The 17,104-nt window shown below is 40.1% G+C and overlaps 1 protein-coding gene across 2 annotated transcripts in view; it reads right to left on the bottom strand.

The window, feature by feature from the left end:
• Nucleotides 1-17,098, bottom strand: part of PCSK5 (proprotein convertase subtilisin/kexin type 5) — a 255,418-nt gene extending 238,320 nt beyond the window's left edge. For both annotated transcript variants that reach the window (XM_068667577.1, XM_068667578.1), the window contains exon 1: nucleotides 16,611-17,098. In XM_068667577.1, the coding sequence (XP_068523678.1) occupies nucleotides 16,611-16,808 (198 nt within the window). In that variant the 5' untranslated portion in view covers nucleotides 16,809-17,098. The remainder of the gene's footprint in view (nucleotides 1-16,610) is intronic.
• Between the last annotated feature and the right edge of the window lie 6 nt (nucleotides 17,099-17,104).

Consider the following 17,104-nt stretch of genomic DNA (forward strand, 5'->3'; position numbering starts at 1 on the left):
AGCAAAAGAAACAAAGAAACAAGCCAAATCACACAAAGAAAAATCCTGAAGACATCAGGCAGTTAAATAAAACCAACAGAAAGCTGCCTGAATACAGAGCAGATGAAAATGATGTTTGAGTCTTACATGGATGAGCAATGAAAAGAATGGTGCATTATACACCACAGGTCATACAAGACCTGTCTATGGTAGATTCATATCACTTCCAAAAATGATGAAAGAAACAGATATTGAGGCTGGCCCCCTACCTTTCTCAGCTGCAGCTCCAAGAACAAGAACTTGCATCAATGTTTAAAGGAGGGCAAGAGCTGGCAGCCCTCCATGAATCTGAACTGTGTTGCCTACCTTATGAACATCATCTCTGCTACGTGATACCACTTCCCAAGAGATGAGGACGTAGAGTAAGTCCTCAGTGAAGCTAAGAATGGATATAATGTGGCAAGTAGAGGGTATCTATGGTTATATGGTACTAGAGGGTACCATGTTGATTATTCAAATGCCAGATCACAAGAAATTTGACCACAGTACTTGAAATCTTTTAATGTCAGTAAGGAAGAGTTTCATCCACCTCCTCAGTAGGACTAACCAACAGGTTGTAGCTGTAAGAAATAAGCAGCTAAAAACTAATAAACACAGAGAATTTTTTTTTTTTTGGAGGGGGGGAGGAGCTAGGACCCCTCAAAGCAGATCTTTGTATGAAGTACGTTTGTTCTTCCATGAGATAGAGAACAAAGCCGTTTTCACATCTCTCATGAAATTTTACTGTCCAAGTACTTCACACCTATAGACCTTACCAAATTATAGCCCCAGTGTCCCAGTGTGCTTTGCCTAAGGAGGCATCACAGCAATTGGAAAATTCATGTCCCTATCAAATAAAGTAAAACAAGGTTGCTCAGCAACCCGCGATCATGAGGTTTCAGTTCCAGGGCAACATTAAACATTTCATGAAAATCCTCAAAAGGAAATCAATTACTGCCTCCTTTTCCATTAATCTTTTCTATTGTTTCTTTTCAAAACACAAAGCAGTGCAATGTAAACTGATAGTTCATGCCCTTCTGTGAAGCCCAATGAGTCACCACCTCATTTCTGTAAGTAAAAATGAGTGCAACAAGCAGTGTATTTATGTTCAGCTGAATGAACAAACTTGACCTCTCCAACATTTAAGTGACTTCAACACAGTTATATACCATCATCCATTGCAAGTTCAAGCCATAACAAATGTTATTTGTATCTACAAAGCTGCTAGGCAATATGGTAATGTTTGTTTCAGTAAACCGCCCCCATAATGAAGCCATCAGATAGGAAACAAATACCTTTATAATCTCAAGGGGTCCACTAAATTGCCACTGCATTCTGAAATCTTTTTTCCTCTTTAACAACTCACTACTCTGTAATATAAAATAACTAAATGATATACTGCATTGCCTGAAATGAGCTTTGTTGTTATTTTATTGACTTCCAATCCTATTTCATGTTGTATTACTGAACAAACATAAAATGACAATGAGAGAAATAGGATAGATTCTCGTTCTATATCGCAAATGTTTACTTAAGTAGCAAACAGAACTGCTATATTCCATACATTATTAGCTACTCCAAACTGTAAGGATTATTGTTTTTTCCTAATCTTTACTCTCTGATATGCAATTATAATACCGCAGAGTAATGTGATTTGACAAAGTTCTGACACTGCTATTCCAGTCATGCAAGCAGTACAAAGGGTAGTTAAGAAATAGGTTTTACTTTTTTAACAAACTACAGCGAGAGAAGTTTCGCAGTAAAGAATGTTCGTATTCCTTTTAAATCTTAATCATAAAATATTTAATAAGCATCGTCCCTGTCCTGAAACTTGTAAACATCTGACCAATTCCAATGGGATCAAGTTCCTTCTGATTTACAAAACCATAAATCAGAAATAACTCTGTTGAAGCTAATGGAATTTAAGAGGCACAAATCAAGGGAAATCAAATCTAAAGGGAATACTTGTATGAGTAAAAGATTTAAGAACTGGGCGCCAAGTTAGATATGCCATTATATCTCTACCCAGTTGTTTAAACATCAGTATAAAACTCTTAAGCACGTTAATAGCAAGAGAGTTTATAACATTCAAAATGACTAATGCAGTGGCCTACAGTAGTCATACTGTTTCCAGTGAACATTTATATTGCCAGCAATAAACCTTTTCACACTGTACTTTGTCTTGCAAATCTGAATTCAGGTCTTATTGGTCCTAGTAAGTACAATGTTTTCATTTAACTGACTTTCTCATGAGACTTGATTTAAGTAATTTCCTCCTCTATCACCAATATAATTTACGGAAGAGTAATAAAGAAGTGACTCATGGGAATATCTAGGACTGGGTTAAGTTCATCTGTGTGATGTGTGTAGGCATTAAATCCAATGCTCTTTACAGTGAACCTATATCACACTTTATCACTTTGTCCTGTATTAAAGCCTGATGATGTACCACTCTGTACAGCAGGCTTAACTGAACACAGATTAACACACAACTTGTCCAGAACCAGGCAAGATGCTGATACATTTTCCTATTTTACTTTGACAGTGGTAGAACTGTACAAAATGTATACTCTTTTGTATAACAGTCAGGTTTGCCAGTAATTGTTAGGTATATAACAATCTCTACACCCACAGATAATCTCATGGATTTTGATAAAACAAATTGAGCAACAATTTATTCATAAGAGTAACAGTTTCTGGAGAGAATCTTTTTGTTTCTGACGCTTAGTAATTCAGAAAAAAAAATAAATCTCTCTCTGACAAGACCTACAGGCACTTGCAAAGAAAAAGCAAGTAAAAAAATAAAAAAACAATTTAAAAATTATTTTATTATGTACCATTCAAGCCTTGTAAGAAAGAAAACATCAACATCATCATAACTAATGTGTAGTGAAGTGTTTTTTTTTTTTTAAATAGATCTGTTAATTCTAGGCATAGGCAGGTAAACCTAAGAATAGCTATCTCCAATTACAACAGAGAAAAATGTGATGTATTAATTGAGAAATATACAGGTCTCTCCTACTATACCAGCTTCCATTGTGCTGGAAGAGCTATATATTCAGTGCTGACTGGAATCAGTGGGATCCTCCACTGTATTTAATGGGAGCTGTGATAAGCACTTAATGAAGAAATTTAATTGTTTTGAATACAGACCTCAACAAGGAACATGTCCTTTATTTTAGGTAAACTTATCATCACAATGCCTAGACCTGTCTACCAGCTTTGAACTGATTTCAGACTACAGATTAAAGTCAGGGAGATTTGAGAGCAAATTGTAGCTCATAATGAAATATCTAAATTTTCTAAAATCAATGAAAAACTTCAGGTCAAAGCTTACACAAAGTAAATTTCACACATTTAAAGACTATTCCTTGATGGCCTTTTTGTTTGTTTGTTTGTTTGTTTTTTGTTTTTTGTTTGTTTGTTTGTTTGTTTTTTTGTTTGTTTGTTTGGTTGTGGTTTTTTTGAGTGTAGAATTGTAGGACCTGAAGGCTGAGTGAAGGCTCAGCCACATACCTCAGAGTGAATTTCCTGGTGAAAGGAGAAATGTCTCTGCTGTACATTTCTTATATTGGTAACAGAATATTGAAATAGGGAAAACTTGGTCAGCTAGAATGGTAGCAATGAATTGAATAAAACTATGAATTATGTTTTATAAATGGATTTTGATTTCCATTTTGAAACATCTGTTTCTGTGGTGTACCAGTCCTACAAGGCCAGAAACATTAAGAAATCAACCCAGATTGCAGTCACTGCTAGAATTGCACACTGTGCAGTTAAATGTGTCAGATTAATATTCCTAGTTCCCAGAAATTATTCAGATTTCGCAAGATGGGAATGGTATTTATGTCTAAGAAAGTTTCCAAAAGAGCAGTCTGTTGCAATGATAAAAACATTTATTGATAAGATGCATGTAGTTGCCCTTTCCAACACAGTCCAGAGACCCCTTAAGCCAGAGGATGGTTCACTCTTTTAGAAGGGCTCAGCAACCCTGCTTACTCCTAATAATTATTTTTCCCAGGTGATGTCTTTGTGACTTTTCAGTTCTCCATGATCATCATGCACTGGCAAAAGAACTGCTCAAACATAAAGGTCTGCTCAAACACAAAGGATATTCAAAATTCTCTGAGCTGAAGCAAAGGTTTGCTTGACCAGAGAGGCAGAAACGTGTAATGACAGTAATGTATGGGCATGTGACAGAGCATCAAGGAAATCCCAGATATTCTATGTGTCTTCTCTGGTAATGACCTTGTACTTTACATACAAGGTGTGAATAAAACCATACTAACATTGTGCTTTATATCCAAAGGAGGGGGTTAATTTGGTTTATAATGGAGTAGAGCAGAATCTTTCAAGAAGCAAACAGTGTTGAAGTTAATGCTGCAACACTAGTTGGGACTGAAGCTCCTGTCATGTGACAGTGATGGGACACTTCTGGTCCATCAGACTCTCTGTTACAGTCAGAGCATATGCAAATGCATTTCTAATATTCATGCTAACAGATAATTGAGGCCTTTACACACTGCAAATTTGCAGTGCTCTGCTTTGCTGAGCTGAATTTCAGAGACTCTCTTCCAAGTCCAGTGAGAGGAGTGTTTTCCTTTAAGAGCATAAAAATCTAATCTGAGCTGGAAAACCACAGTTCAGGTATCTGCACTGGCTCCTCTCCGCTTCCAGCTGGTAAAACTACTGCTTCATGCACAGGATGGGGGTTGGTTGGTTGGTTGAGAGAAAACAGAGCTCATTCCGTAGTCCATTCCTGCAGGGAGGCTGTGCTACTCATTTGCAAGAAAGGTAGGGGAACTTTCTTAGCTTAAAACTCTGCCATTGCTGTTCGTTCACACTTGGCTTACTGGACAGAGCCCAGCATGTTCACAGAACATTAAAGATTTTTCACAGTTGAGCATTACATAGTTTTGTTTATTTTCGTTCAGATCAGATAGACTACTTGAGATATGATACTTTAAGTTCAAATATTCTGCAAGACAGAGTTTGGAAGGAATAAGGATGATACAGATGAATAAAAAAGCTCAGTAATTTAAAATAATTTAAAGTAATACAAGTAGTGGCATGAAATCTCTCACAAAAAAAAAAAGTTTTCATATTTCAGGACAAGTGAGTGACCAATTGATGTCAATTTTAAAAGGCAATCTGAACCACTTTGGACATGCAAGTCACTATGAGGTAAATGAGCAGAAAATGTAAGAGATGGGAGAACTAATGGACACAGAGAAAAAAGGACCTCTTTGGAAATAGTCAGAGGAAAATTCTGCCATAAAAACTTTTAGTGTTCTTTGAAGAGGCCGAGTATACAGAAAAAGGTGGCCAGAGAGCTATACCTTGTTTGGACTTCCAAAAGGCTTTCACAGTGTCTCTTATCAACAGCTTTTAGGAAATTAAGAACCCATGCCATAAGGTCCTTGCAGAAGCAAACAATCCATTAGACTACTAAAAACATAGTTTAGGAGCAATTTGTTATTTGTTTATTAAAAAGTAATTAGCTTTCCACAATGGAAGGAGGTCCCTGCTGGAGTTTCTCTGGGATCTGTGCAAAAACATTTTCTGGGACCTATGCTATTTCACAAAAAATGACATGGAAAAAGGAGTGAGAAATGAGGAGTAGCTGTCAGCTACTGTCAACAATCACAGATGTAAAGACTGCAGCTGGCTGTACATGAGCTGCAGAAGGACCCTGCAAAATCCAGTGACAACAACAAAACAACAAATTAAATCCAGCATAGACATATGTAGATGAACTGGTGCACACATCAAACCTCACATTAAGATGAAGTGTTTTGAGATGCCCAGTACCACTGAGGAGTAACCTTAGGAGTACCACTGAGTGTAACCTTAACGGTACAACAGGCTAGTAGTCACAGCACCTCAGCTTGGTAGAAATCCCAACAGCAAAGCACATACTAAAAATGATCAATAACAATATTGAGAACAAAGCAGAGAACATCAAGAAGACACTGTGAAAACAATCCAAGAGTTTGCCATACTTTGAGTGCTCTGTGCCACTCTGATCCCCTCTGTTCAAAGAGGAAATGGAAGAGCTGGAAAAGTTTCCAAGCTGCAGAAGAGAGACAAACCAAGATACAGAACATCTTCCATATGGGAAATAGGTAAGTAAGCTAACAGTCTTCAGTCTAAATAAGAGACAACTGAGGGGGAAATTTCAGAAAAGTGTGGCATAGGAAGAGTGAACAGAGATCAACTTTCACTGTCTTTCAAGTGTCATCAAATGGAACTAGTAGGAGTCAAGCCTAAAGCAAACAGAAGACAGGTGGTTCTTCATACAATGAAGTAACAAACAAAAACTATGCCAAACAATACTGTGGATGCTGAAACTTTACTTCTAATTGGGACACTGGACAAGCATTTGGACAAAATAAATAATAAATAAATAAATAAAATCAAGAGTTTCTAAGTATACAGAAATCACATCCACTTCAGGCAGTCTCCTGAGTTGAAAATAGCTGAAGTGGCTATGAGGAAGAGGCATCAGATGCTTGTTTTGTTCCTTCTCTCCCACAAACAGTAATGTAACATCACTGCCATAGGCAGACAGGCTAGATGAATCTCCCAACTGACTCAAAGTGCCCTTGCATCCTTACAGGTCTGTCTGAATAAAGGCTTTTGACATGAACAAAAACATTACAGGAAATATCTTTAGATGCCATACTACTGGCCTTAGAGCTATAAGACAGTGTGCATTTTCTTTGCTGTTTGTTTTTAAGACATCAGGTTACTGTGTTAATATGCTTTATAAAGAAAAAAAATATCCATAAAAGTAAAAAAATAAAAAATAAAAACCTACATTTATCCAGAAGGGAGGCTACATGCTACCATTGATTAAGCTGAATATTTAAAATAAGGAGAACATTGTCTAATTGCAGGCTTGAATGTCAGCCACACAGCACTACTCAGTAACATGTTTGCCACCCACTAAGCACTCACTGTTGCACAAAGGAGTTTGTTTTTTTTTTTTAAATATTTTTTAAAAGAGTTTTTTAAAAACACAGAAGTGTTTTTATTCCAGTTTGAATGAGTATGGAAATGTAGCAAAGGTTTTGAATTTAACTTGTAACATCTCTGTAACTCTGGATTGGCCCTGAAAACAAACATAAATGATGCCTACTCCTTGCTGGCACAAAAGTGTCTCAAAAAAGGAGAAAAGCTTTAACTCAATTAAAATGAAAAAAAGGCCCTTTTCTGATGTATATTCCTCACTTATCGAAGTATCCTGTCACTGTGAGAGCAAAATCCTTCTACATAGAAGAGTCTGTGCTGACAATTTTTTTTCCTTCCTGATTTGTTTAGCACTGTATGATCCATGATTATGCCTGGCTAATGAACCTTTTACAATCTCATCTCCATCATGTACCATCACGTAGCTAGCAAGAATCCACACCAGCTGTTCTGGTTACATTTCATGGTGTAATTCTGATACTCTTCTGGACTTGCCACCATTTTTTTTTTCCAAATAGTTTTTCATTGTGTAAATATCAATGAAATTGGGTCCAACATGTTGCCAAATAATCACTTACTCTCTTAAGATATATATCTCTGGCAAGCAGGCTTCTGTTTGATCATGCCATTTCTTCTGTTTTGCAGGTGACGAAGAGCGCCACAACTCCTCACTAAGGACCATATAATTATTCAACTCCATGGTTGACATATGCATCTTCCTATTTTGTGATTTTACAGTTCATCATTTGGCGAGGAAGAGAAAGATATACTGGTCAAACACAAAACCAGAGAACACAGCTGCAAAACATGCAAATGAAATATTGCAAATATCTTGTCTGACAAAGCCTAGAGAATTATTTATGACATTGTACAAAGCAGTAGGGAGGCTCTGTACACGCTGGACATCTTTTCTGGTCAAGGCAAACAGATTTCAATTGAAACACTGCAGACAGGATGACCATGGAAGCACAAAGCCAATCTTCTAACAGGAAACCAGAAGTTAGCAGCAAAATTGAAGATGGGTTCCCCCACAAATGTACTTGAGAAACAGACAAGCCACTTAAGCACAGGAACAAATAGATGTATGCTGCTACAAGTAACATAACCACTTTTAAAACTTGTTAGTTTTAACTTGTTTGAAATGTGGGAAAGAAATCAACTTAATGAACCCTGTTAAGGTTTATAACAGCAATGGCTGATGAACTGGTGATCCAGTCCTATTAAATATCCCTGTGATTTTCATGTTCATTTTGAGACAATGCTTTGTAAGTTACATTCTGTATTTATATCCAAGTACTACTTGATTAACAGTCCCTGTCAAATTCCTGATATAGAGCCCAACATTAAGCTATGGAATAGCAGGTCAAAACTATGTAAATAATGTTGATACATTCATTCGTTGCAGGGGAATGCAAATGACTGCCTGCTAGAGTTCCTCTAGAAATGGGTTTTGGTCAATATTTTCACTGACCTAAAATAGTGGTATAGGAAACTGATCTAAATAGTGGCATAGGAAATACACCCATAAAGGATAGCATAGATGAAGAAGCAGAGAGGACCTTAAAGTACATTGTGGGGCAGGAGGAGAATTCAAAATTGACAAATTGTAAACTGAGGTCTGGAAAAAACAGGGCAAAATTCAGAAAGGGAATATACACAGTGCTACATGTACCCAAGAATTAACAATTGGACAAATTCAGGCTGGAGAACAACTGGCTAGGAATTTGGCAGAATCAGTCTGTGAGCTATAGCAGACCACAAGCTGAACTAAGTCAACAATGTCATACGGCTACAGGAAAGACAAACACCATAATGGGCTACACAAACAGCAGTGCTGTCCTCCAGACACCTGAAGAAATCCGTATGCTATTCTCAGCTGTAAAGCTGTAACAGCTCGTTTCCCAAGAAGATGTGGTTCTCTTATAAAGAACAGTGAATCCATGACCTATCTGAAACAAGGGAAAGAACTGGGCTTGTATGAAAAAAGCCAAAAATAGGTGCAAGGAAGAATTAAATGCTACAACTTTTCTGATTTTGTTACTCTTTATGTCCATGAAGAAATAAGAAATCCAGCCTTGAACTGCAGGAAGATTGTTGCAGCTTGTAGTTCAGTGGAGCAATTGGCTGTGGCCTGGCACTGTGGAGCTTCTTCAGGGAAGATGTCTGAAAAGTGTTTAAACGTCTGCTATGAAAGAGATAGGCATAGATGGTCCTCTTAAGGACATGGCAATGGATAAGGTGATCTCTAGAGATCTCCCCCCATCCCATGACTTCTACAACTGTCAGCTATTATGTACCAGACATATGACACACTACTGATTTTCATTACTATGTTTTACTGATTTCTTCCTCCTCTTCCATTTTCATCCAGCCTGGTCCACTTCATCTTGCTTGAGAGGAGTAGTTCCCACAAACACTGCCATCTGAAAATTGGGTTTGCAACTAATTGCTATTCTTAAAAGTATAATTTAGTGTGTGTTTGCCTAAGGGCTCTAAATAAAAAATCATCACATAATTTGTAGCCTGACTACTATGCTGTAAAACCAGATTCTCATCTTCCCTCATTTTACAACAGCATATGAAGGCTATTAGATTGCCTTTATAACTAGAACCCATTTAGCACATCCTATTCTTCATCTACCTCCTAATGAAAGCTCACATTTAGTAGTAGTATGCTCTGCTCTCTTTCCCTTCTCCCTCTCATTTTAACTGCACTGACAAGAGAATTACTGCTAAGTATGAAGTAGTTAGACATGGCATACCCTTTGTATTCTCCAATACGTGCTGTTTTTCTGTTTTTGTGTCATGTACCCATCTGCAAGAATGTTGTTTTGGTGTTGACATTTTCCAAAGATCTGTCCATCTAGTTATTCTCCAACAGTTCCCAAAAGTACTTTCTGTACCACAAGTAGGAAATAATTTAATTTTCCTTGTTGTATCTCTGTAAACCTACTATACCTGCACATACATATAGTCTGGAGTACACCTCACTTTGATTCTTCCAATACTGTAGTCCCAGTACTTGCATCTTTAGTTCTCAGGAGGTCACTAAACTTATTCCAGCTACTAACTTAGGCAAGAGTGGACACTGTTTCAATGTCATGACTACACAGGCTTTTAATGGGCTTGTCTATATTATTAACTATTTTACTATTCTTGGGTAGCTGAAATTCTTTACATGTAGAGACAGACCATCCTGTTTTCTGAGTCATCCATATGAGATGGTGGAAATTATGGCAGAAAATTCTGACCTCTGCTGTAAACAGAATTTTTTAGGCTCTGCTTTAGGCTCTTCATCGTAGCACAAGCTCTGTTTTTTCTCAGCTTGATGCTTTTTCTAGTCTATCAATTTCAGCTACTTAGTTTGCAAAATTTTCTTTTGCTTCCCATCGGGAACAGATTTGGAAAATGGAAAACAGACATTCCTCCTATTCTTGCTGATCAATTGATTTTATTGCACAACATCTCCTCTGTGCCATCTCTGGGAAATCAGGTTTGAAATGGACTAATATTCAGTAACTCTTTGTATGATTTGCTGGCATTAAGTCTGTGAACTCCCACTAATACCTTTTTACAAATCACATCAGTATTTGCATTATCTATCTCTTGGGCTACCCCTCAACTTAGCATGCTTAGGTGCCTTTCTGTAAACAGTATGTATTTCTCACAGGCAGAACACTGGAGGAAAATGGTATTCTGTCACTTGCCGAGGGTAGGGTAGGGAGTAGGACACTAGACCCTGAAAGAGATCAGAAAAGAAAAATTACTAGGAAGGAAAGATGTGATTTGGAGAAGTGTTGACCCATCCACAGCTCCTGCCTAGATCTAAGTAAGGAATATGAACAGAAGGATCCTTTTATTCCTATGTATTCCTATATTGTATTCCTAAATGTATATTCCTAAATGTATTCCTATACTAATTAAGGCAGCATTTCACTCCCTTGTTGGAGGCACAGAGGAGATACCTTGATGTCTCTCATTCTTCCATTTCTTTCAGGGTATCAGCTGGTGGCTTCTCATACTTCCCTGCACCTTCAAGGAATGACCCCTACCTGAATGAGAAACTCCTGGCTCCTGAAAATGAAGAATCACCAATTTCTAGAAAAGCACAAGCCCAGAAAATCTTCCTTATGTTGAAGCCCACATCTTTCATATGACAAAAAACTTATGTTCTCAGTTTCTTGAAGCTTCTCTTCTTTCATCTATATAAATGAAAAAGTCAGGGGAAAAGCTTATGTCAACAGGTCAAGAGCACAAAAGCCTTCAGCACTGGAGCCAGGAGTAACATTCCCAGCTTCTCAGATGCTTTACAAGTCATCCCTCTGTAAGCCAATGTAGCTTTACCCAGGCTATCAAGAATATTTTAGCACCTAAACACAGATTTATATCCAGTGAGAAGCTGTGTTTACAAGGAATGAGGAAAAACATGGGAACCAACATGACATATAAGTATAATTTAAATTCTCATATCTGTATCAAAAGATACAGTATCTTCTTTCACTGCATAGTAACAAATCTCCATGATATTAGCACAGTCATAATATTTATGCCAATTGTACAAAATGCTATACATACTATGTGCTTCAGTATATTTAACCCTCAGCAGCTGCCAAGAGTGGAAGAAACTTTCTAAAATGTCAGTGACCAACACTTCACTCCAAGACAAATGTCTGCTTAGTACAGCCACTGCAAGACAGAAGGGTAAAATATGTCAGCAAGGAGCTGCTAGGGGACAGGGTGTATCCCAAATTGCTCCATCCAGCATGTAACTTAGAACAACTCCTTGGCTGCTTTGCATTATACTACCTTATCACAGTCCCAGAGGGACTGCCAGTCCAGATTGCTTGCTTGAAAGACTCGTGCAAAAGGAGTGGAGACATTTTTTCACATGAGACAAGGATTCGCTTGTTAGAGAAACTACTAATTGTACTTCACGGCAGGCCAGAATTGCCTGTAATAAATGGTAAAAGAAAATATAAATATGTATACACACATTTAAGTCATGATGTTACCATTTGTGCTATTCTGAAGTTCAGTCAGACACAGATGGCCTTGGGACTGATTCTTTTGTAGCTTATGCTGATGCTTCACCACATTTGCTTCATTAGCCTTAACAAAGCTGTGGTTGTCACAGAACTTACATTAACAGTAAGCAAGTACTGAAGTCTAAAGTCTTGGGACAAAAGTCTATTGATTGAAGTATCTGCTCAAGCAGGATCTGCTGTCCAAATGAGAAGCTCCACACTGGTGGCACAATCATAATAATCACCAACTTCCAGAAGGCTAACCTGCTCCTTTGTCTCAGTCAACAAAGAGATCTACTGCCTCTGTTTTCATGATACTTAACCTCCATGCATCCCTAGGGGGAAGAGAATCTTGCAAAAGACACTGTAACAGCTGATACAATTATAGGTCGACACTGCTGCTCTATTTTTTTCCAAGCCATAGATGAGCAAAGTTAATGACAGTCTTGCTAAGTCCACTGTAGGAATTCAAGCATCTTTGAAGAACAGGCTTCCATGTCTACTGCCAATTTCACATTGTTAACATAAAAGGAACATGCAGGATAAATGAGCAGTTTGCTGGACCAATTTGCAGGAAACAAGAACCAGAACACGCAGTCTGGAAAAGCACAGAATCTTCTATGAGTTAATGGAAAACTCCCCTTTCCAATAAGCAGAGAGGGTGAAGTTTCAAATTTCTCTTACAAGAGATGAAGACCTCAAGATAAGTTTGACAGCAAAAGGAGTTTACCAGAAGCTGTGAGTTGCAGGAGTTCTCAATTGCTCACCAGCAGGTGATCTCTAGACCTTTTTAAAAAATACATCTCATCCATCAGTTTATGACTGACTGGTACAATCATTCAGACAGGCCTTGTAGCTTTTCTGTCATCACCATGGCAATGAAAATGAATGTAACAGATATTTCAAGACTCAAAGGATATTCTCCAGATCACACAAGTACCAACAAAAGGAGGAACCAATTCTGTCTATTACCAACAGAGTGCACCACATAACAAAAAGCGGGAGAAGGGATGTCATCTGGTGCTTGTGACTTCTGGGTCTACCATCTTGTTTGCACTGACCAACGTAACACACCTTTCAGTGCCACTTCTCTACAAACACAACCAAATTGTTTCCTCCTTTTAACCTGACCTAATTGCTCTCTCTCACTCCCATATCATCTTAAATCTCCAATCATCCAAAATTAACAGGCTGGCAAGAACAACACCTTCAAAACCCTCTTCCATTTTCCACTACTCCCTTCAGCTCTAATCTTGCAATTAGCTGCTGTCAGAATCCTCCTGGTTTGCTTCTTTGTCATTGTCCCCACTTGACTTTTATTTTTGTACACAATTTTGCTACCTTTTCTCTGGAATATTTCAACTATGTTCTTCTGCATCATTTGTGCTATGTCAGTTCTTTGGACCATCTGTATTTACACCTTGAGTTTAGCTTTTTGCACTTTCTACTTAAGGGTGAACTTTCACATTTAATTAAACCAGAAACATTACGCTTAGTACATTACATTTGTGTTTTTTTTTTTCACCTATTTCAGATTATTTATGGATGTGTGCTATTATGAGACTTTTAATTACCTTCTTCAAGCAAAAGTAAACTTCTTACTGATGCATTTAGCTTTAATCATATTATTCCAGCTTACCTAGAAGGGATGTTATCTGCAAAACCAAAGTTTAATTGGCTGGCCTTAGCTGCTACCATATACAGACATTGAGCACGGGAAGTCCTGCCTCTAGCAGAGAATTTTGCTTACTGTTTTCTCTCTTTCAGTGTTTTGGTGGTGTATTCAGCTAACAGAATGTCTTTCAACATCTCACACCAAATACAGACTTTTAAATTACTTGCAATTGTCTCTCAGTAATAAACAGGAGATTTTTACCCCTGCTCATACTCTTTTGCACCTTCTGTTCTGTTATATGTCAAGTAAGTCCCCACTGTTCCAAACCCATGCAAAAAAACCTGTTACGACCAAATCTCACTCACTGTTCCTGACTTCCTTTCTTTAAAAGGAAACTACTTTACTCCCTTTTACCCATGTCTATCAAGTGATTTACTCTACTCTACACAGTGACTTTTCTGTGACCTTCACAGAACAGGATCTACTTTTTTTTGTGTGTATTTTTTAAGAAATACAGTTACACAATTATTTCACATACACTTTGAAACATATATTTACATGTATATGTATGGCCAGACCAGAGTCATTCTGATTAGTTTATGAACTCAATTCTCAAATTGTAGGTCCTGAATTGTAGTGACCAGGTCAGCCTGATGAAAGTTGTATAAGGACCAGGTGGGAACAAAAGAACAGATTAACTGCAGACATTAGACTGACCACTATATATATATATATATATATATATATATATATATAAAATACACTATACACACTATATATAATAACCATGTTGTCACAGAAATACCACTTGGAGATGTTTTTGCATGGAATTACCATAAACTTGGAACTGGCCATCCTCGAAAGATATCTATGAAAGGAAATTTTTGTAATACTTTGTGCAAACGCATAAAAGATTCCTCAGGATATATAACCGTACAATGGCAGAGCCCCCAGCTTTGCGTTGGTGGGACACAATGACAACAATCCAAAATACATACAACAAGCTCTGTGGAATTTCTTCCCATATGTCCACTGCCTGTGTCTTGTGCTTAAAGGCTGGTTACAGACAGAAGACAAGGAGCCACACATCAGTAGTTTAATACATTAGTGAAGTTTCCTTTCTCATACACACATCATTTAACATTCTTATATTGCTCTTCTACTCGCTTTCTCCCTATCTGCATACCTAAATAACTATTGACTCCCTTCACAAATGCTCTTTTCATCTGCATATCCTGTAACGTGTTTTCCAGTTGTTCATTATTTATAGTCTCTATTTTCTCTCCTTCCTATCTGTACACCTGATCAGTAATGTATCTATTATTAATATGTCATAGCTATGTACATGGCACTTCACTGGCACATAAGAAGGCAACAGTGGCTTACTACATTCTTTCCTTAATTCAACAGGAGGTTTGGATGTGCAAGTCACAAAAAAAGCAGGCCTTAAGTTAGGCAGTTGACCTGATAAAAGATAAAAGGGGGAAGAAGGGAACCCTCCAACTGGAGGAGGGTTTAGTTCCTCCACTAAAAAGGTCTAAGCAGGAATATGCAGACTTTAACCCGGGGTTCCTTCATTTCACAAACATGGCAATTTAAAGGTCTAGGTTGAATCTTGACACAAAAACTTCCTTTCTAATTTCTATGCCTCTAAGAGGAAGCTACACTTCCTACCTGCTAAAGAGCACCATGAGGGACGCTGATACTCAACCTGCCTAAATACCTGCATCTTCATACATCATGTTTTGTGCTGCCTCAGTGTCATTTTCAATCTTTTCTTATGTAAATTATTCATCTTAACATGCTGCACAACTGTCTCATTCAGGTTTGGTATGATTGGGAACAGCTGAGATGCATGCTTCAAACTTTTGAGTAAAGCATACAGTATGTGGGGACTCACAACACAAACAAAAATCGGGTGTCACTTTGATCTGGATGAAGTAAAAGGCCTGCTGTGTAAACTCGGCTGCATTTTTGTGAATCTCACGTACGAGATGAAACCTTCTCTACCTGTAAATGCTCACTCCTAAACTTTCAATTCATGTAAACTACTGTCTAGAATGACTGTGCTGGGATGTTCGCACACAGCTGTGCAACAGAATTACATTCCAGGCGCTCGACTTGCTCAGCCCTACGATACGCGAATCCTGTTCTGTGGCTAGTGGTCAGGAAAGCCGAGGCTGCCGGTCGCAACCTCTGTCTGAAAAGGCGATCCCGGGACATTTTGAACGGCAGCCGTGCCTCGCTACGGCAACAGGGCTGGGACCCCGCGACGAGCGGCTGCTCCCCGCTTGTACCTCCCGGCAAATCCCAGCAATTTGCTCACGGGGCGACCCCGGGACGTGCCGGGATCCAGTCGCTTCCCAGGCCAGCACCGGCAGGCTCCGCAGAGCCCAGGTGCTGCCGGGCCGCCGGCGGGGCAGCGGGCGGGGGACCCCGATGGCGGCGGCACTGCCGGGGCAGCGGGGCCAGCGCTGTCACCTCTCCGCGCCGCGCCTCCAACCACCCGCGGGGTCGGGACGCCCCCGGCGGCGGCCGCGGCTGCCACGTCCTGGCCGCCGGGGACACGCGCGCTGGCCGCGGGACGCGCTCCGCTTTGATTCCGATTTTCTAAAATTTTATTTTTTTTTTTTTTTTTTTTTTTTTTTTTCCGTCCGAGTAAGGGAAGCGGCAAGGAGTGCTAAGTTCAGCCCCCGCCGCCTCGGAGGCCGGCCGAGACCCGGCAGGGCCCCCCGGCCGCCCGCCCGCCCCCGGCCGGCTCCGCGGGGCGCAGCCCCGCTCCCCGCTCCGCACCTGGCCGCGGAGGGGGAGCTGCGGCCGTGCTGGCAGCCCCCGGCCCGGCCGCTGCCTACCTGCCCCCGGGCATCACCTCCGCCGCTCCCTGTCCCCGTCCCCGTCCCCTGCCGCGGCGGCGGGGCGGCAGCGGACCCCGCGAGCCCCTGCCCGGCGCCCGGCTCGGAAGTAGTTGCAAGGAGGGTTACCTGTCCTATATTGACGTATCCGTATTTGCTAGCTATCCTGTTGGCCTCCGGCAGCCCCCCAGCTATCCGCACAGCCCAGTGGTTGGTGTACAGGCGCGTCCTGCAGGCAGGCAGCAGAAACCCCAGCACCAGGGTGAGCCGGCAGAGAAGGTCCCCGCCGCCTCCGCCTCCCCAGCAGCAGCGGCGCTTCCAGCCCATCTTCTCCTCCTCCGCACGCAACCCCCACAAAACTTCTCCTTCCTTCTTCCGAGGCTCTTCTCCTCCTCGCCTCCCGGCGACACCGGCGGCGCGTCCTCCGAAGTTACCCCGAGGAGGAAACTAGGAAGAGCTTGGAATAGTGCATTGAACCGCCCGCGGGTCAAATGGTGAGGGGCTGGGGATAGTGATTATGAGCGGCAACGGTGATTACTGCTGTCCCCTCCTCCCTCTGCTCCTCGGGGATTAAGTAACTTGCTGGGAAAGCTTCTCGCACAGTTTCTGAGCGCCAGCCTTCT

Source organism: Anas acuta, chromosome Z, assembly GCF_963932015.1.
Source record: "Anas acuta chromosome Z, bAnaAcu1.1, whole genome shotgun sequence".
In the NCBI taxonomy this organism is placed as follows: domain Eukaryota; kingdom Metazoa; phylum Chordata; class Aves; order Anseriformes; family Anatidae; genus Anas; species Anas acuta.